Source organism: Microtus pennsylvanicus, chromosome 5, assembly GCF_037038515.1.
Source record: "Microtus pennsylvanicus isolate mMicPen1 chromosome 5, mMicPen1.hap1, whole genome shotgun sequence".
Lineage (NCBI taxonomy): Eukaryota > Metazoa > Chordata > Mammalia > Rodentia > Cricetidae > Microtus > Microtus pennsylvanicus.
The window spans coordinates 110,619,452-110,640,272 of record NC_134583.1 but is presented as its reverse complement, the minus strand read 5'-3'; the positions used below and the strand labels follow the sequence as shown (position 1 = coordinate 110,640,272).

Here is a 20,821-nt window from a genome sequence, read left to right as displayed (position 1 = left end):
CTTATACACACCGATAACAATCCTTATCCAATCTCAGCACCGTTTTCTTCTTGTCCTGCGTCACTTCCGCTGTTGACAGATGCCTTCCTTCACCCCAGCACCTAGTCAGAGTTAGGACGTTGCGTGTCATTTATTGTGCCACTGTTCACTCCTGTCACACGCTTTGTTCACACTGCAATCCCATTCCCGGTAAGAGCTACTGGCCTGGGAATTCTTGGAAAGCAGCTTATTTTGTGCCGTACCTCTCTATATATACCTCGGACCAATGGCTAGTTTCTCAATCTATTCATTCAGAAACTTTATTTAGAGTGGCCAGGTAAAATCCATGATGTTGGGTGAATTCAGATACACTGTGATTTATTTTTACGATAAGCATATTATTACTTGGGACACACATATTAAGAAATACTCATTTGTATAAGATTCACATTTAAATAGAATGATTTTACTTTTATTTGGTTAAATCTGAGACCCTAACTTTATTGCAGGAATGGGTGGAATATCAAGGATTTTTCTGTATTATAGCAAAAACCTATTTTTAAAAATTTTTATAGATTTTGAATTTCATATTAAGCCATAATGAAAAATCTCTCCAATGTGATTTTGATTCTTGCTTATTCTTTGAAAGTATATGTTTGTATTAAGAAAAGAGGAATTGATTCAATAGGAAAAAAATGTGTATTAGTCCTTAAGAATCTTTCTGGATACATGAAGGAGACATTGGCAAGACAATTATGATGTATAACAAATATAAGACTGAGTGAGTTTATTGTGTTTAGACATGTTAAGATAATAATGGAATAATAGTACTGAGTGGTGTTTTCTGAGTACTGAAGTCTATTAGTCAGTGGGTCTAGGTTCTTTTTAGGTACTTACTCAACTGTTCTTCAGATAATTGCTCTACTGAAGACGGTTGCGTTCCCATTTTATAAACAAAAGCATTGACAAGAAGAGAACTTAAGTATCTGACTACAGATCATATTGCTAGTCAATGGCATATCTGCATTTGAACCTGGAGGAGCAACTCTTGAATCTATCCTTCTAACTATCGTGCCCTATTCGCATAGTGAAAAGACTTGGGGTTACTGTCAGTGGTCAATGCATCATGTGTGATTAAATGAATAACATAATATCATTATGATAAATGATAATTATGAATAAAAAGCCTATTTCTCAATTTCTACTGGAAATACTAACAATCAAACCCTAAATCACTGCTAAATATAACTGTTAATTATTGTATATATACTTGAATGTCTTTCAAATGCCTGCACATATCTGTATATAATTGTCATCTAACCTTTTAAGAGATTCAAAATGACACTATCACAGCTGCTTAGGGTGTTAAGAATAAGATGCCCTTGCTGAAAAATGCTTTCCTTAGTGTGTCATCTAGTTCCTATGATTGCTGCCAATGAAAGGAGGGCATAGGGCAACCCTGTAAGTGACACTGCAGGATACTATGTCAAGTCTCTGACTTGCTCTAGCTGCCAGTCTGGTGACTCCATGTGATCAGGCTATAGTGGCATAAATGAGCTCTGTCCCTGATGGTTGTGAGTGATTTGAGTGTGAAGGGTGAAGGGGTAGCCTTGTGATGGCTAGGTGCTTATAGCTACAATCCTAACACTAAAAGCCTTTGGCAGCTGGGAAAGATCTCAGCAACCTTTCTCCTCAGAAGCTATTTTAGGCTGTAGAGATGGCTCAGGGGCTACAGATGCTTTCTGCTCTTGCAGAGGACTCCAGTTAGGTTTCTTCCAGCAGCCACATCTGTGGCTCAGGACCACAGTTGTTGAGAGTGCATGCTACAGTTGTAGAAGACCAGATCCCAGAGGTCCCAGAGATCCAAGAGATCCAACACCCACCCCCGGAGTCCACAGAAGCTCAGATTCATATCTTTTCCTAAAACACTAAGTGAGTGTTCTTTATTGTATATTTTTTAATTGATGTGTAGACATTCTTGAACATACTGAACAAATGATCTTTAGGATAGTTAGAAAGTTAAGCTCAAAATATTTTAGGACCATTTTCATGCACATGTATTTGAATGGATAGCATTCAATATTTTAAGATCACTTCAGTGTTTTACTTCTATGTAATAAGTGCTGGGAGATGTGGCAGGCCTGATATATCAAAATTCTTGATAGAGGATGATATGTTAAGCAAATCAAATACTTTTGGAGTTTGATTTTTATAATGATTTGTCACACGTAACTTTTATTTAAAGCAGATATTCATTTCAATTATTTATCAAGTCACTTGCCTGTGTTTGCCTTTGATTCATAATTATCTTCAGTTTGGCTGAAATTATTCTGTCTTGAAAGAACTAAACTATAAGATCACTTAATTTTTTGTTTAGAGAGTTATTGTTCACCCAATTAAATCATAATTGGATATATTTGGGGAACATTTACTCAAAAAGATTATTTTAATTTAACTTTATTTTAAACTGTTAGGTATTACTCTCCCATAAAAGAGGTCTATTTAATTCCCAGTCTGGGATTTTAAGTTTCCAAATATGGTTTTGTAAATATTTTCTATATTGTTCATACTATCTGACAATGAGACACTATAATTTGAAGTATATTTTGTTTTTATATAAGGCATATTTAGTCACTTATATAACATTAATATGCAAATTTATATAATGCATAGATGCCATATTATGCTACTTAATATTCATATAATAGGTCCTAATTATAAGCTTTTAATATCTTTCTACTAAAAATCTATTCTTGGATTTTAGAATGAATCATCCTCTAAGGAGCATTGAAAACTATGATATTTAGGACTTTAGAAACTTTATGTCAAATAATAATTAATTGTGGAGGACTACAGTACAATGATCCCCACTCCACATGTGAAAATTGAAATTAAAAACAATGTGTTCGTGTTGACAATGGGACAAGACATAGGGATCCTCCCTTTGTACTTACCTACAAGTAAGCATGAGTCCTGCAGCGACGGTGTGTTATTTAGGTAATACTGTCCTTATAGGCAACTTGCATTTTAGCACTTACCTCAAATGTGGATATAAACATAAATACTTAAGAGACAGTTTGATAACATGTCCATTTGTTGTATGGGGCTGCTTGTTCATCCCAGCTACCCAGAACCAAAATAATCACACAGAGACTGTATTATTTAAATCACTGCTTGGCCCATTCGCTCTAGTATCTTATTGGCTAACTCTTATATATTAATTTAACCCATCTCCATTAATCTGTGCATCACCATGAGGTTGTGGCCTACCAGTGAAGTTTCAGCACGTCTGTCTCCACCAGTGGCTCCATGGCTTCCCTTTGCCTCCCTTCTTCCAGGATTAGTTTTCCCCACCTAGCGCTGTTCCCCTATAGCTCTTCTATAGGCCCAGAGCATTTCCTTTATTTATCAATGGTAATCATGGCATACAGAGGGAATCCCACATCACCTTCCCTTTCATGTTTAAATAAAAAGAAAGGTTTTAACTTTAACATAATAAAATTATATAAAAGTTATTAAGCAAGAATTACAGTTATATTTATTTTATCGTTTATCATAACTAAGGAAAACTATATTATTACTATCTATTCTTCAACTCCATCAAAGACTCCAGAAGGATATGATATTACCTAAGTAAACAATAAGTTCATTGTAAGCAACTTCCAATACTCTAGAATTGACAGAGACATCTCACTGCCTGTACAGTCACCAAAAGTTCTTCTGTAGTTTTGGGGTATCCATCTTCAGCCCACAGGCCCATAGTATTCAGCAGACTTTTCCACAAAGCAGGAAATGTCAAAGACAGTTCTGCCTATATTGGCAGTTTTTCAGTCACTTTCTTTTGTGTGCTGAATGTTTCTGGAGCACTCTTTCATGAAGCAAGAACCCCAGAGACACTTTCTCACCTTTCAACAAGTTCAGCAGTCATTTCTTTGTGGGTTCTGCATGTCCAGTTCATCAATCAATCCAGGCAAGAGCAGTTTCTTGCCCAAATGGCTAACCAACTCCATAAGGAGCCTCTTCAAAGCCCATCTTCATCTTGCAGTAATTGGTGCTTCCCAGAGCAGATGTGTCTTACTGTCATGAAAAGTCCTAAGTTCTTAAAACATTTAAATGCCATATTCTGTAGTCTTGAAAGGTTTGAAGAATACCTATCCATCTTAAATCCATCTATGTACTTCTAGAAAACATATGTAACATAACTACAGGTTTGTTTATTATAGATGATTATCTATTAACCTATATTTATTAATTATACATTACATTTTTAAATGAGCTGCACAAACATAATACCTTAAATAATTTATTAAATAAATCACTGCTTGACCCATTAGCTCTAGCTTCTTATTGGCTAACTCTTACATATTAATTTAACCCATTTCTATTAATCTGTGTATCACCACATGTATCTGTGTATCTGTGGCTTACTGGCTAAAGTTCTGGCATCTGTCTCTGGCAGGGCTACATGGCTTCTCCTGACTCTGCCTCTTATCTCCCAGGATTAGTTTCCCCCTGCTTAGCCTGTTTCCCTATAGCTCTGCTATAGTCCCAAAGCGTTCCTTTATTTATCAATGGTAATCACAGCATACAGAGGGAAATCCCACACCATCCTGATGGGGGAGTGTCATATATCAATCTGTTGATTTCATTGGTTAAGCAATAAAGAAACTACTAGGCCCATTTGATAGGCCCACCCTTAGGTGGGTGGAGTAAACAGAACAGAAGGCTGGGGGAAAGAAGCTGAGTCAGAGAGTCGCCATGATTCTTTTACTCCAGGCAGATGCAGGTTAAGATCATTCCTGGTAAGCCAGCTCGTGGGCTACAGCAGATTATTAGAAATGGGCTAGTCCAGGTGCGAGAGCTAGCCTAGAAGAGGCTAGATAGAAATGGGCCAAGCTGTGTTTAAAAGAATACAGTTTCCGTGTAATTATTTTGGGTAAAGCTAGCCGTGGGGGCGGCCAAGTGCCAGGGACGCAGCCCGCCACTCTGTACTACACCATCCATTTAACAAAATGGATGTAGAAGATTCATCTCAGTCCCTGTGATGTCTCTATAACCAGGTACTACATATTACCAGACATTAAGCTCCTCCCATAAAACTGATCTCTGATCCAATCAAAAGTGGGTTGGCTAACATGGAAGGGGGAATTCTCATGGAGTTCCCAGCCCTAGTCAAAAAGACTACAAGCAATTAAAAAATGCTGAGAGCAGGAGAAAAGCCACTGGGGAAGAGCCCCCCAGTTGGTTACCCAGTGTTAAGTGAAATCAAATACGTGTATGGACTGAGTAGATTTCATTTATGTATTTAGGAATCTATACAAAATTAAAGAAAAGTAAACTATAAATTTGAGAAAAAGCAAGAAAGAGCAGGGAGGAAACATTGGAGGGGTTGAGCAGCGGACAGGGGAGAAGACAAATGATATATTTTAATTTCAAAACAAAAACAAGAAAGAAATCATTTGGTTATTTTCATAACAGTCCGCCACTGTCACTTCAGTAACCTCTTGCCTAAATGTTGAAACCAGAGCACGGAGAGTCTGAAGTTGTAGAATATTGTTGTTAACGGCTTAGCCCCCTATCTGCCTGTATAGCAATGTCTGACATAGTAAAAGCTAGCAAGTTTTCCACACGGTTTTTCTGTATTTGACAAACAAGGTGTGTAATGTCTTTAGTAATTGTGCTGGTCTTACCAACAACAATGTCAAAAACCTGTATAGTTTTGGGAGACTTCTGGAGACTGGCCAGCTCCTCCTTGAGCGATGTCCCATACCTGGGATTTTCACTTAATATAACTCATGTCTTCTGGGAACAGAATTATTCACCCATGCATGGTATTTGATAATTCTAATACCAGCTATAATGGAATGTGAAGCGAATCATCTGAAATGGCCATAGAGAAGTAGCAAAAGCCATCAATCATGTCTTAGCATTCAGGAGAATAAAATCATTCAGCTATAGATATGAAAGAAATATGGGTTAGTGTTGAATCTTAGTCCAGCTAAGGTCACATCATGAGCACAACAGAAAAGAAATAGCAATAAACATCCATTCTTTTCCTTGCTTTCACTAACTCCATGTATTAAACTGAACCAGACAAACTTGCCAGCATTCAACCATTTTTAGCGGGCAAAAAGTAATTTCATGTGGTTCAATTCAGTATGTGTTCATTGTCATTGAAGTAAACCATACAATGTGAAGTTCCTATGTCAAAAATACTATGTTATCAAGCTAGAAAAAGTAATATGTAAAGAAATGTAAAAATTGATGTCTTCCAACTTTATGGCACTCTTGCATATTCTGTACCCTTCCAAATATAGTTCCAAATGTATGTACATTGTCTCAGGAAGTGAGCTAACATATAGATGGATACATTTACACATGTAACCAGAGGAAAATAAACTTTAGAGTTAACCTATGAGAATGCTTTTCTAGATGTCCAATTTTTATATTTATTGACACATAATTGCAGATATTCATGGGGTGTAATAAAATGATTCCACACACGTGTGTGTTATGTAATTATTAAGCCAATGTAATTATTTCTATCTCCTTAAGACAGTTATTATGTATTTCTTTTGAAAATTATCCAAATCTTTTCTTTCAGCTCTTTTTTTTTGTTTTGTTTTGTTTTGTTTGTTTGTTTGTTTGTTTGTTTTTCAAGACAGGGTTTCTCTGTACCTTTGGTGCCTGTCCTGGAACTAGCTCTAGTAGACCAGGCTGGCCTCGAACTCCCAGAGATCCGCCTGCCTCTGCCTCCAGAGTGGTGGGATTACAGGCGTGCACCACCACCGCCCGGCTCTTTCAGTTCTTTTAAATAAATATTATTGTTAGCTATAGATACAATGTGTGAAGGAGCACCAGAATTTATATTTTTTCTGATGATCAATCTCTTCCTCTTACCTCCTATTAATTTCCCAGTATCTTAGTTACTGTTCTATTGCTGTGAAAAGACACCATGATCAAGGCAAATCTTATAAAAGAGAGCATTTAGCTCAGGGCTTACTTATGGTTTCAGAGGGTTAGTCCACACTATCACAACCAGGAGTACGGTGGCAGACATTCAGGCTTGGGACTGAAAACTTGCATCCTAATCTGTTAATTAGAAAAATTCTGGGTTTGGTGTAATCTGAAACCCCGAACACTCCCCCCAATGGTAAACCTCCAACATGGCCATACCTCTTAATTCTTCTCAAACAGCTCCACTACCTGGAGACCAACCATTCAAACTTGAGCCTAGGAGAGCCATGCTCATTTAAACCACCAGCACCAGGCTCTGTTAACTATAATTCCATTCTTAAATTTCATAGGATTAACTTTCTTAGGTTCTATGTATGAGAAATATTATAAAGTATTTGATCTTCTGTGTCTGGTTATTTAGAGTGAAATAATCTTTTAAAATTATCTCAGTTGTGACAAATACCATAAATTAACTTTTATAGATCAATAATATTCCTTTGTGCATAGATGTACCACATTTTCTTAACCCATTCATCAATTGATGTTCACACTGGTTGCTTCCATATCTTGACTACTGTAAATAAAAGCAGATTTATAAAATAAAACACAATAGAATAAAACACAGGAATGAAGATACCCTGTGTGCAACACAGGGCTCTTGTCTACCTGGGCATCTCAAGTAGTGTTTTCTATCTTTTACACAAAGTCTGCTATGTTTATGAAAGAATCCTAGGAAAAGTCTCTGCCAAGTCCACATTCTAAGAAGGGATGGATCTTAGTGGTAGCTCCCCTGTTTCAGATCTTTCAATTCTGTCTGGAGCAATGAGGAAGATTAGCAATCAAACTAAATATCCTAGAGACAGAGAATATGAAATTTCTGATTCTCGGAAAATTCAAGCCATTATTACATTTATCAGCATTTATCATCACTATTTGTACATCCCTTTTTCTTTCTTTGTTTTTTTTTAAATTAAGAAAGGGTCTCATTGTGTAATCCTGGCTAGGAACTCGCTATGTAGACCTGGTTAGCCTTGAACTTACAGAGATTTCACCTGCCTCTATCAACTGACTGCTTGGATTAAAGATGTGTTATTTTACACCTAGAATTCCTTTTTAGTTATTGTTTGTTGCTGTTGTTTAAACTAAGGCAAGTTTACTAATACTCTGTAATGCTTTGTGAGTCCTCATTGCAGGTCCTGCATATAAAATATCATACCCACAAATATTGATCCTAGGTCATAGTTATTGTTAGCTTATTTGACTTCCTTGTAATATTATATGTAAAGCCCTTAGAATAGGAACAGAAAAATGAAGGATCTGGTAAATGTTACACATACAAGTCCATATCAATGGTGTGTGTGTGTGTGTGTGTGTGTGTGTGTGTGTGTATGACTAAAACAAGGTCTTAGCTTCAAACTCTTGATGCTTCTCCCTCAGCCTCTTGACGGCTGGCGTTGTAAGTCACCACCTTTCTTATTTAGATCTACTATTCAGGATATATTTTAGTCAGGCTAGAATATTAATTATTAGAGCAGATGGCTATTAAGAAATTTAGTCCTTTTTTTAATCAAATTTTGGTTCCTTAAAAAGACTTCTTTCTGTATTTTATAAATAAAAGTTTATAATTCATTAAGGACATAAAACTTATTCTAGTTCACCTCGAAGAACTACATGATGTCCATCGTGTAGATGCATAATCAATATGGAATAATTTGTTTTTTAGTAATTTTAAGGTGTATTTTTGATGTACTACTTTCCTTTCCTTTGGAACGATTGCTAGGATAGCAGTACCAAGTTCTATTTGTAACTTTTAAGAGAATATCCACCACTGACTTATATAATGACACACTGATGTGCGTGTCTGACAACAACGTGTGAAGTCCTCTTTAGACTTCCTCCACTCACGCTACTTTTCTTTCTGATGGTAGGCAGTCTAATTGTGATAAGACATTTCTTAGGTTATAATTTTCTGTCCCTGGATGATTAGGACACCGAATGGTTTTAGTCTTCATATCCTTGTTAAGCACTCCAATTTTTAAAGAAGTATTTGTTTTTGTCTTTCAACCATATTTCAACTTAATTATTTGAAACTTTTGGTCATTGATTGGCTGGAGTTCCTTCTAGGTTCCAAACAATAGCTGCTTGTCAGATATATAGAATGCCAATATTTCCCCATTGTTATGTTACCTCTACATACTAATGACTGCTTTCTTTGCTGTTTAAGGCTTTTTTAAATTTATTTTTGTTGTTCATGCTTTTGAGATTATATCTAAAAGTATATTGCTCATATTAATATCAAATAGTGCTTTTGTTGTATTTTCTTTTAGATGTTTCAAAGTTTAAGTCATACATTTAAGTCTTTAATCAACTTTAAATCTATTTTTTGTATGTGATGAGAGAAAAGAGCCCCACATAGTTCTTATGCATGGGAATATCTAATTTCCTAATATCATTTATGGAAGAGACTATTCTTTCCCAACTGTTTTGGTTTGTGACCAAACTTTTGTCACAAATGTGTTGACTGAGACTCATTGATTAGCCCGTCCCAAGCATGATTGTAAAGGTGTATACTTTCTTCATTCACTGCTCAATTCTACTTGTAGTATATGAGTTTTGTTAGGATTCGGGTATAAATCATGTTGGAATAGTTTTGTGATTGAATTGGAAGTGGAAATGAGAGTGATCGGATTCGGAAAGCAAAACAAAACAGTTACAACGCTGCTTTCAAACAGCAGTCAGCGACATCACAAACTGCACAATGCTCTGTGGTGAAACACTGCTATAATGCTCTAGATTCCACTTATGTGTTCTTTGATGGTTATCGTTTCCTATACATTTTGATTAGCCTACTTGTTTGTTGAGGTTTCCTTTTGAATTTTCCTATGAAAAAGATTTGCTTCATCCCGTGCGAATGCAATTTAACTGGGGCATTAAAGTGTTGCACATGACGGAGAATGAACCGCTGTAAGCTCATAGGCAATTGGAGGGGTGTCAGTTTCCATGAAGGCTGGCACCAGAGGAGTGCTAGGGCTCTGTTGACAGCAGTCATCCTGCCCCAGGGCTGCAAAGGGAGATCCCTACTCTGACAGCTGCCCTGCATGAACTCTGTCCTGCCTTGGCTTCCTACCTCTGTGCTTGTTCCCTTGAGACCTCCAAGGTCTCAAGGGTTCTCTAGTAGCCACGAGACCCAGGATAATTGCTTCAGAAGAAGAGGAATTTATATAAAGCCTTGCTATGGATTATTCCGACAGTGACAGTGACTCCACTTTGGGATACAGCGATGATGAAGATTCCAGTGATGAAGTTCAAGGAACATCAGAGTCAGTGTATATAAAACTGTATTTGTAGATGTTCGGGGATCTCTTCCAAGCTCTGTAATTTCACCGGAAGTGTCTAACTTCTCACAAAATGTTTTAAAAGAGACTACTATTAACTATTAAAAGCTTTGCTTTTAACTTTTTAAATCAATGGTGTGCTTGTGAGAATACTTGAGAATTAGCCAGGCATTTGCTAGCTTTGCAATGGTCCGTTTTTAAATCACTATTATTACTGGTAATGCTGAAATCACCTAATGTGCAGGCACAGAACTGTATAAACATAAGGTTTTGTTTTTAAAGACTGTGAGCATGTTTTGTCTGGATTGTTATGTATATAACACAATTTATTTAATACAAAGTAGCAAGCTTCACTACTGAGCAAGCAGAGTCCTGTGTAGTTAATGTGGGCATTGCCTTATAATTCTAGATGTATAATAGTCTCAAGAGCAATCCCTAGAAACTTAGAAATTGCTAAATACATACCAACAAGTAAGAATGAAGGAAATCAAGTTAATTAAAAAAAAATGTCTCCTTCCATGTTTTTCTTTCTCCATGTCTAAGCCAGCAGTGTATGTAAACCTTTCTAGCTTGGCCAATATTCTCTATAAAAATATAATAACTGTGGATAGCTAAAATGCTTAGTGACAGCATAAAGTCTTTAGGATCCTCCTCTATTATATGTACTTATAGCATTAAACCAAAATCCAGATCACATACATTTTTACCACAGTCCTTGAACCCACAATAGAAACAAACATACAAATCCAGCTGGACCGGGTCTGAACGAGCATGTGATCAAACCCCACTCTCTGAATGTGTCTGACAATGGGGGCTGACTGAGAAGCCATCAATAATGGCACTGGGGCTTGTTTCTACTGCATGTACTGACTTTTTGGGACCCTAGTCTATTTAAATGCACACCTTCCTAGGCCTGGATGGTGGGGGGAGGGCCTTGGACTTCCCACAGGGCAGGATACCCTGCCCTCTGTTAAGGATTTAGGAGGAGGAAGAAGGGGGAGTGGAGGAGCAGGAGGGGAATGGGAGGAGGGGAGGAAGTGTAAATTTTTTAATGGAAAAATAAAAAAGAAACAAACATACACAATAATCATAGTGTTGGCAGCTTTTCCCATTAATACCCTCTCATTAGAAGCATGCCCACCAAAGTGGAAGATTAACATATTTCAAAGTCAGTATTTTTGTTCCTCAAAGAAGCAGGGTCTCAGAGTATTTCTGGATACCTGAATAGAGGGGCAGTATTACCCGAATACTAGAGACAATGGTTTTGTGACGGTGGCATGAGTGGGGGTCAAATGAACTTAGCTGCCTAGATGAACTAGCATGACATGCTTATAAAACTGGACAGCAGAATAGGCCTTATCCACCCATGGGAATTCTAACTTAAGAGTCAAATGTCTCTCAGATTTATTTTGTGATTGGACACCAAAATATTTTGATGCTGGCTTCATTAACAAATATAATTTTACGATATATATTATGAACACTGCTCAAAAGTTATTCTGTGTTTTAATACATATATAATTATTGTAAAATTTAACACTGACAAAGTATATGAGCAGTGTGGATTTGTGGAAAGAATCTGATTCGGAGAACAGTGAATCTGTGTTCAACTACCAAGAGTGCGATTCAAGAGCTGGGTCGGATTATTGATATATAATGTAGCTTGTATTCTCATGTGTACATCTTAGATAAAATAACTGCTATTTGTTATATTCAATAAATGATATTTGTATGAACTCTTTTTATACAGTTCTTAACATATGCTTGTGTTTAATATGCAACCTTACTAGCTAGGTCAATATTCTGTATAAAAACACAACAGCTGTGGATGGCTAAAATGCTTAATGGAAATATAGAGTCATTAGGATCACCCTCCATTTTACGTATATTGTAACACTAGTACCTGAACCCAGATTATATTTATAAATATAAAATATTTTGTTGAATTTCTTAATACTCTCAATATTTTTACAGTATATATAAAACTTTTTCTGCTTCAGGAAAACAGTGTATTCAATATTAAAAGTCTGTCTAATCTTGATAATATAATAAAATCTTAAACTATTGCTTATTTATGATTAATAGATTAAAATTTATATCCACAAAATATATCCAGAATTAAATTCAGAATTAAAGACTATTATTTATATTATTTTTAAAATTCTTAATAGTCAATATGGAAATATTTCTAAATAGGCAATTTCCATTTTTATTTTTTCCCTCCTATTTGGTAGCAGGTAAGAGAGACAGAGGAATCTAACTGAGTAGTATACATAGCCCAGGATGGCCTTGACTTCATGATCCTCCCAGTGCTCGGATACTGGAGTTACTGGTGTGCATCCACCTAGACAGTCTAAAAAACAACATATAAGTAGTCAAGATAAAGACAGATATGGAAGAGTAGATTTTAAATGATGTTTTTATAAAGCCATGGTAGTGTTGTTTTAAGAAGCTATTTGTGGTGCCTTATGATGCCAAAAACACATGGTGAGAATAAGTTATTCACAACTTGCGACGCCCACGGGAATGATGCACTTCTCCTGGCTGTGTTTACTTCACACACACAAATCACCTTCTATAGAAAATGGTAATGGGTCTGAAAATATTTCATCTGCAGTTCTCACTTTGTGGCTGGGCAAGAGTGACAGCGAATGGCTTCTGTTCTTTCTCACGCTCAGTGCGAAAACTGAGGTTTACAGAGCTTACAGTTTGTAAATCTTGGATTCACAGCAGGTTCCTGTGACTCTGAAGTCTTAGGGCTGGATAAATGGATCAGCAATCAGGGCCACATACTGCTCTTGCAAAAATCCCCAGTCCCATTCCCTAACACCCATGGGTGGCTTAAAACTGTCTCAGACTTGAGTTCCAGGAAGGTGCAATGCCCCTGGCCTTTGAGGACACTGCATTGCTGGGCATATTGCTGTGCACAGACAATGATGATGATGATGATGGTGGTGGTGGTGGTGGTGGTGGTGGTGGTGGTGGTGGTGGTGGTGGTGGTATTATCTGATCTCTAACACCCCCAGGTTCAAAAATGCACTACCCATGCTCTTCTTTAGCATACACTCGATAAGCAGCTCCTATATTGGGCATTAAGGATTAAATAGGAAGCAAATATAGCCATCATCCCTCACCTCTATATGGCTTAGCAAAAGAGAGATTGAATCCCTAGCTGAATAACCACATAAATAAATATAGGAATTATGAACAGGGATAGCCATTTCCATGTGGAGAGATGTAAAGTGAGGAGAACAGATACACAGGGAAGTCCACGAGCTAATTCAGGATGGCATGCCTCAGGAAAGGGCACTGGGGATAGGATCCAAAGCAAGGTTGGAGGAGGTATCCAGTTGGAGGGAAGCTGCTGAAGCCTGAGAACAGCAGGTTATGAAGACGGCAGGATGGAGGAGATATGTTTGCCAACTTTGAAAAGAGGCCATGATCTTTGGAAGGCAGAGAATGTGAAGCAGGCATGAGAGGCTCACACTGGCTATCATAAACATTTTACAATCCGAGGAAAACTTCGAGTTGGGGTGGTTTTATAATCCTTTTTCTGGTTTAAAAACAAGAGGGATGATCTGGGGAAGAGGGGAGGTAGGGGATGTACTGGGAGAAAAGGAAAGAGGGGAAGTTGCAGATGGGATGCATTTGGATGAGAGAAGAATAAATAAAACTAAAATTCAAAAATAAAATCCACAACAAGGAAGAACTTTCTTCTTTAAAGAACAACCAGTACAACACAAAAATGGAAAAGGTGTGTAGGAGAAACCTAATCTGTGGGACCGAAGAATACTTTTCATGAAATGTCAGGCAATGGGTGCAGAAACCTGTAAAATCTCATTCAAAAGTGTAAAAGTAGACTCCAGTAAAGGAAAGGCATGCCATAATCTTGTCTGGAAAAATTAATATCAGAAACTGTTGCTTCCGGATTAATTCAATGCCAATGTGGTTTTCTTTAAAAGAAGAAAAATAAATGATTTTCAGGTCGGTATCAAATAATGAATGCTGAAGAATAGCACAAGGGTATATTGGAAAAATAATGTTAGTGAAATAATATTTGTTTTTGCTTTCCCAAGTACCAAATGTCGGTTCTGTTAAGCAGCTGTAACCCAAACAAGATGATATAGCAAAAATGAAGGACATAACAAAAGGCAGGTCAATGGGAAAATTACAGAATTTAGAGTATGTGTCAGAACTTGATGTATCTTCAGTAGTAAGCACTGGGAAAATCTTTATTTTCAATACTTTAGTTGTCTGGTTTGGGTGGAACATTGTATTTCGTGGTTTGAAAACATATCAACACAATATTTGTCTATGCAGTTACCTCTGTGACATGTTTTAAACGTATTTGTCATTAATCATATTAGCTTTGAAATGTTATCATAAAAGAAGAGGGTACACTGTCAGGTGTGAATTAATGTAATGACAATAATAATATTAAGTTTATGGTAGCTGAAAATGACTTGTGAAGTTAATTTACCAAATCCATTTTTCACAACCGAAGATACACCAGGGAAGATTTTCAAAAAGCCTCAGAGACGGACGTCACCTGCTATCATTAAAAATGTGTTTTTGAAGAGATAATCTTCATATATTTAAGTCACTGTGAATAATATTTATCAACTACTCGAAGAACCATGAGCTGTGGGACACATGAATAGCTAACTATATATCATAAAGTCCCCAAACCTTAGTTACATATAAACAATGATAAGACATTAAGAAAAGTATTTAAAACTGGTACTTTGAGCTCAATGATACAATTTCAAATTGATAACAGATGAATTAGATACTCTGTTTCAAGGGGTATGTCTTTAGACTCTTTCAAAGCTTTAATCTATTCATTCTCATCTTGATCACCATGCCCTTAATTCAGAAATCCCCAAAGAACAAAGGAAACAGTCTTACAAAATTTTCTTCTAGTTGTGTAAAGGAAACATTTAATTTGATAATTGTAACAACTGTGTTATAACTGCAGGAAATATGTGATTTATAATATGAGTGAAGTAGCTCTTCACATGAAGCCTAAACCTGAAAATGCATAAATCAAAAGAGTTCATATGCTTTGGTTCATGGATGTGTTGACCTAGTCGCTTCCCTTTTGTCTTGAAGGCTCTGTCCTAATGTGTCTATTTTTTTATGCAGGGAGGATGTGAGAACAGCAAACGTAATTGCTGCAGAGGCCGTCACTTGCCTTGTGATTGACAGAGAGTAAGTACATTGCTTTTTCTATGTATAGCACGCACTCATATCAGCAATATGCATATTTCTGGAATTAGACATCATTTTTCAGAGCTTTAATACGTGTTTAAAATCTTTTTCTTGTAACATGAGTTCTGTATTTTATCCTCATATTAGTCTTAGAAGAGGCTAGCTCTGTCAATCTCGTTTTGTAATCTTTAATAAGATGCTTAACCACTATGAACTTCAGCTCTAGAGGCTCGCTTGAAAAGTGAAGATAAAGCAATATCATAGGGATACTTGGAGGATTAGTAAGAGCATGTAATTAAAGCATTTGCTAAGTACCTTCTACTCAGCAGGTGCTTACCTAGTGCAGGCTATTTTGGTGTCTTATTTAGAACCATCATTGTTATTGCTTTGCGTATATTTAGATTTCTTTTCTGCTTATCCTGAGACTCCTACACCAGAAGCCTCAAGGAAGACACCCTTGTAAAAGCCATCTGCTTTAGATGTGGACAAGTGCCCGTTTAGAGAAATGAAAGGCTGTCTCATGACGCCCGTCACTGCCTTGTCTCTTCTCTTCATTATCGTTTCTGGTTCTTACCAAGAGAATAGGTAACTGTAAATGTCAGGTTATTTTCACTAGAAGAATATTGCTCATATGCATCTAAGTCACATGGAACCAAAAAAGCAGATTTTTTTTTTCCTCAATGCAGTGCGTGAGCAAGTTTCTCAGAAAGGCTGAGGGCCTGGCCCAGAGAGAGCTGATAGCAAACCACACTAGTGGACCCTCATAGCTGCATGAGACTTTATGCTGCGGTGAACTACAGCCAAGGAATAGAGGGCAAAGCTTGGGAGATAGCACTGAGTGAGCTCAGGGGACTCGGGGTGGAGAGGTTCCCAATTTGATCCATAATCCTACTTTTGAGGTCCCTTCATGTGGGATCATGGGAAACTAAGCCATGGAACAGCTGCCACCAGATGGTCGCATCCACAGAAAACTCTGAAATGGCTGTTCTGTCCTAGGTCCCAGAACCAACAATGATCTGTCCTTGCTGCCTTGACAGAGCTTATATTCTACTGAGGGTCTACCATGTACAAAGCATGGCACTAGGTAAAGAACCAAATGTGGGGAAGAGTCTGAAAGTGTCAGGAGGGCAGTGTAAGGAGTCACCTGAATGAGCAGTGCCCATGGAAACTGTGAGCCAGCTTCCACCGACAGGAGGAAAACTGTGGAAAGATTGTCAGAAGATATTTTATAAGACCTACTTGTGACGGTGGGATGAGGAATTGTTACCGTAGCACTTTGATGCTATAGCAACAATTCTGGTAATACCGAGTGCCCAGTCTCCTGTTAACAAATGATACCAAATGATAGACTTAACAGGAAGTACTGTATAAAGTGAATTACGGAGGGAGGGTTTGAAAATGGAATATTCAGTTGGGAGTCGAATTCTAGCCAGTGATCATGAAGTCATTTATAGGAGGAATGTGTAATAATGAATAGATTTTAACAATAGATAATAGCAAAGGGTTGAATATCTGACAAAATTAAAGACCAAGAAATAAATTAAGGATATTGTTAGGACAGTTAGATGTAGAAGGGACATCAGTTTGGGAGGCATGATGATATTCCATTGAGAATGAAATCCATTGGTTTGCAATCTTGAATGCTTAAGACAGATGTTCTGCAAAAAGTCATGGATGTGGGCAGGAGCTCATGTACCACTACCATAAAATTAACATTAACACTGCCTACATAAAATTAACAGATGAAGTCATCAGGTGGGGTGCAATCCCATGAAAGAACAAAAATGAAGATTAAAAAAAATGGGAACTTGTTGAAACTTAGTTAAGTTCAGACAAGGGAAGAAAAACAGATAAAAGAGAAGCCAAGGGGGATAGGAAGGTAGAGAAAGAGGACATCTCAAGGATAGAGAGAAATTAAATCCCAAGTTAGAGAAATAGACAATTGGTGAAATATCAATTCACTGTCAAGAGTGTTCAAAGAAAACTGGACTAGACAGGGTTATGTTGCATGGCAAGGACAGGCTGGCTTCTCAGATAGCAAGATACCAAATTATAGTTAGATATGACAAGTGCAAAAACTGATGCTCAGTGTGGTAGCTGCACGTATTACGTACATTTCATAAAGCTACAAGAAAGGACCTTTAGTGTTTCCCCTGCAGACAGACAGAGGTAGATATACTTAACAGATTTAAGTATTATATAGAGTACGCAAGGATTAAAACATCATGTTACCCTACCAACACATGCATGTGCGTATGCACACATATGCACATATAAGCAATTGATATGGCTTAGTATATAAATTAAAATGAATGTAAAATTAAAAAGTGAGAATAATGATAAGTGTTAGAAAGAATACAGATAAATGAACTCATATTGTTGATAGGAATGCAGATTAGTGTAAAAAATAACTAATTACCATTTGATTAACTAATGCTGCTCCTGGATATTTTTCTAGAGGGACTAAAAATACGTGTGTCAGAGGTCTATGAACACTTTGCCATCATTGCAGCATTATTTATAATAAGTCAAGATATGAAATCAGGGACAAATGTGTAAAGAACATACAGTACATATCACATTTATATAAAGAATATAGAATAAATATTACCCAGCCCCTTAAGGGGTGAAGTCCTACCCTTTGTAACAACATAGGTGAATCTGGAAGACGGCTAAATGAAATTGGCCATGCAAAAAAGATAACACCTGAGCTCAATTATGGACGTCAGAAGGGAAGGACAAAAGGTGGTTATCAGAAGCTGGTGGATAGAGAAGGGAAGAATAGGGAGTTGTTGATCAAAGAATAGGCAGAAGGGACCTTAAAATCAGTTGCACCTTAGAATAACTATTGGAAATGTTGCTGCTGCTATTATTTTGTTTTGCTTTTGAGGCACATCTCACTGTGAAGTTCTGCCTGACCTAGAACCCACTGGCCTCAAAAGGAAATCTGCTTGCCTCTGCCTCCTGAATTAAAAGTGATTTAAGGTGTGCACCACCTCACCCAGCTGAAGTTTTACGTACTTAGAAGATCAGTGAAATGAGAGGCTGATCCAGGCAGCTATGAGTTTGAGTCTGCGTGCTACAGACTGAGTTTGAAACAAACTTTACCTAAATATATAGAACCTGTATCCAAAAAATACATAAATAAAAAACAGTGAAAATAAACTTCAAGTGAATTATAAAAAAAGAAAGAAAGGAGAGAGGGTGTTTGCACTTACTGCTTTGGTTTAGTCTTCCTGCATGGCACACACATTTCAAGATGTGTGTGTCTTGAAATACATACAAACCATGCCTGTAATACGTCTTAGTAGCCTGAAGCAGAAGGAAGGACTGTAGGGAAGACTGGGTCCACAGTGAATTCTAGGTCATCCTGTGCTACGATGTGGGCCTGTCTCATAAAAGAAGAAATTCCAAAATAAAATAAAAATACAGTTGCTTAAATACAGGAAGAGAGGGGGATGGTGAGCTTTACCTTAGTTTTAAAGCTTTCTGATGATGAGTTTGAGCAGATATTCAGAGAGAGGGAATAATTGAGATGCTGAAGGAAAAGCTGGTCATGGGTTATGACACGTCTGGAGACTGTGGACAAGTGATGGAAGGCTGTTTCAAATTCGCATCCTCCTTATTTTTTCGTTTTATTTTTTCTAAAAAAAACTCTTAAAATAGTCAAAACATAAGAGAGGATGGTTAGGAAGTCAAGGTATGTTGTACTTTACCTAAGAAAAGCTATGAAAATTTATATGATCTTCATACTGTCTCTAATGCATAAAATAGAGAAACTGACAAAGACAGGAATGAGAGTGGATTGGAGTGTAGCAGCTGAGTCGGGACTGCGGGGTGGTCACAGCACTTTGTGCCCTGCGGTCCTTTATATGCCGTACATGTTCACGTCTGTGTGACATTGCCTGAGAGGTAGGGAGCATGCTTTACAGAAGACAGGGTTGACGCCCGCTGAGGTTTAGTACGATAGGTTTTAGAGTAACTAGAACCCACATCAACTTGCCCGTGGAGGGAAAACTGGACAGGACTTTGAGGATCTTTATCATTTAATCTTGCTCCATCCCTTCTGCCCACTGATGTCATAAGAGCTAAAGAAGCATCAAATGGCTTTGCACACACATGTTCTCCCTCAGCCTTCTCTTTTCCCATCCCTCGGCTTATCGACCATGCGGTAGAGATGGATAGGTATTGTCAACAGAGCTCAACACTTGAATGTTGGCCAAACCGTTCTATGAGAATATGAAAAACTACTCAAACTCTAAGTATCACTTTCATTTTCAATGAGATGATGGGATAATATTACCTAAATTATAAAATTGAGATAAAATCAAATAATTTAAGATGTATGAAGGAACGTGCTTAGCAGAACATGTGTGATAAGCTCTGAAAAAAAATGTATCCTTTCCCCCATATATGTGATATATATCACAGAGAGGTCCAGTTTTAAACATAAATACAAACAAAGGCAAATTGAGTATCTAAACCTAGGTTTATGACTTTTAGGGAATATCTTGAGTCTCCAGTAAAGCAGTGAATTTACAGCTGAAAGAGAGAGAGAGACAAAGACAGAGACACAGAGAGACAGGATCACAGACAGAGACACAGAGAGAAAGATTAACTGCAATGGAGGGAACCTGTCAAAGCTGCTGCTGGTACCTAATTTATGTCCAATTAGAGGAGCACCAGGGCGTCATTCTGTGCAAACAGATGGCAGACATTAGGACTGTCAGCAAAAGGAGCTCCCTTCACTAATTTACAAGCTAGGTAGCATGTTCCATAAGCCAGCGGTTATGCGTTCCTAGGGGGAAGCACAAGAACACAATTGTAACCAATCATAAATGTCAGACTTCGGTTCGAAAGAAACGCTCATTGTCAAATCAGAAAATAATGACTAGCGAGCTGTTCCCTCCAACAGCATTTCCTGAAGATTATTATCTTTTATCATATTCATTATCTTCAGACCCTCCAATGTTGGTTCCCCAGTGCCATTTGACTACCTGTCTTTCCGACATTGACATCATATCTGATGTCCCACATCTTCTTCCCTTTGCTCTAAAGGCATCAAATACACCCGTTTTTCATCTCTGCATGTTTTCCTTCCATTGTTTCATCTTCCAGGCCTTTACTTTAGGCTTTGCATTAATTTGGGTAAAAGCTAATTGAGGATCAAGATATATCTGTACAAGGGTTATCGGATTTTGATGATATGCTCCCTGAAGATTAAAAAGTGCATGAAAATCCAGAAAAATGGTTAGATTTTCAAGAACCTTCAGGGAATGGAAGAGAGATGCGAGAGGAAAGACTTAGAGACTACAATTCATTCAACACATTCTAACCAC

The 20,821-nt window shown here is 37.4% G+C and overlaps 1 protein-coding gene across 3 annotated transcripts in view; it reads left to right on the top strand.

The window, feature by feature from the left end:
• The window catches only part of Prkg1 (protein kinase cGMP-dependent 1), a 1,110,483-nt gene that overhangs the window by 960,908 nt on the left and 128,754 nt on the right, over window positions 1-20,821 (top strand). For 2 of the 3 annotated variants that reach the window (XM_075973828.1, XM_075973826.1), the window contains exon 8: window positions 15,417-15,482. In XM_075973828.1, coding sequence (XP_075829943.1) covers window positions 15,417-15,482 — 66 coding nt within the window. Of the gene's footprint in view, window positions 1-10,089; window positions 10,257-15,416; window positions 15,483-20,821 lie in introns of those variants that run through there. The other variant, XM_075973829.1, reaches the window with a different exon arrangement.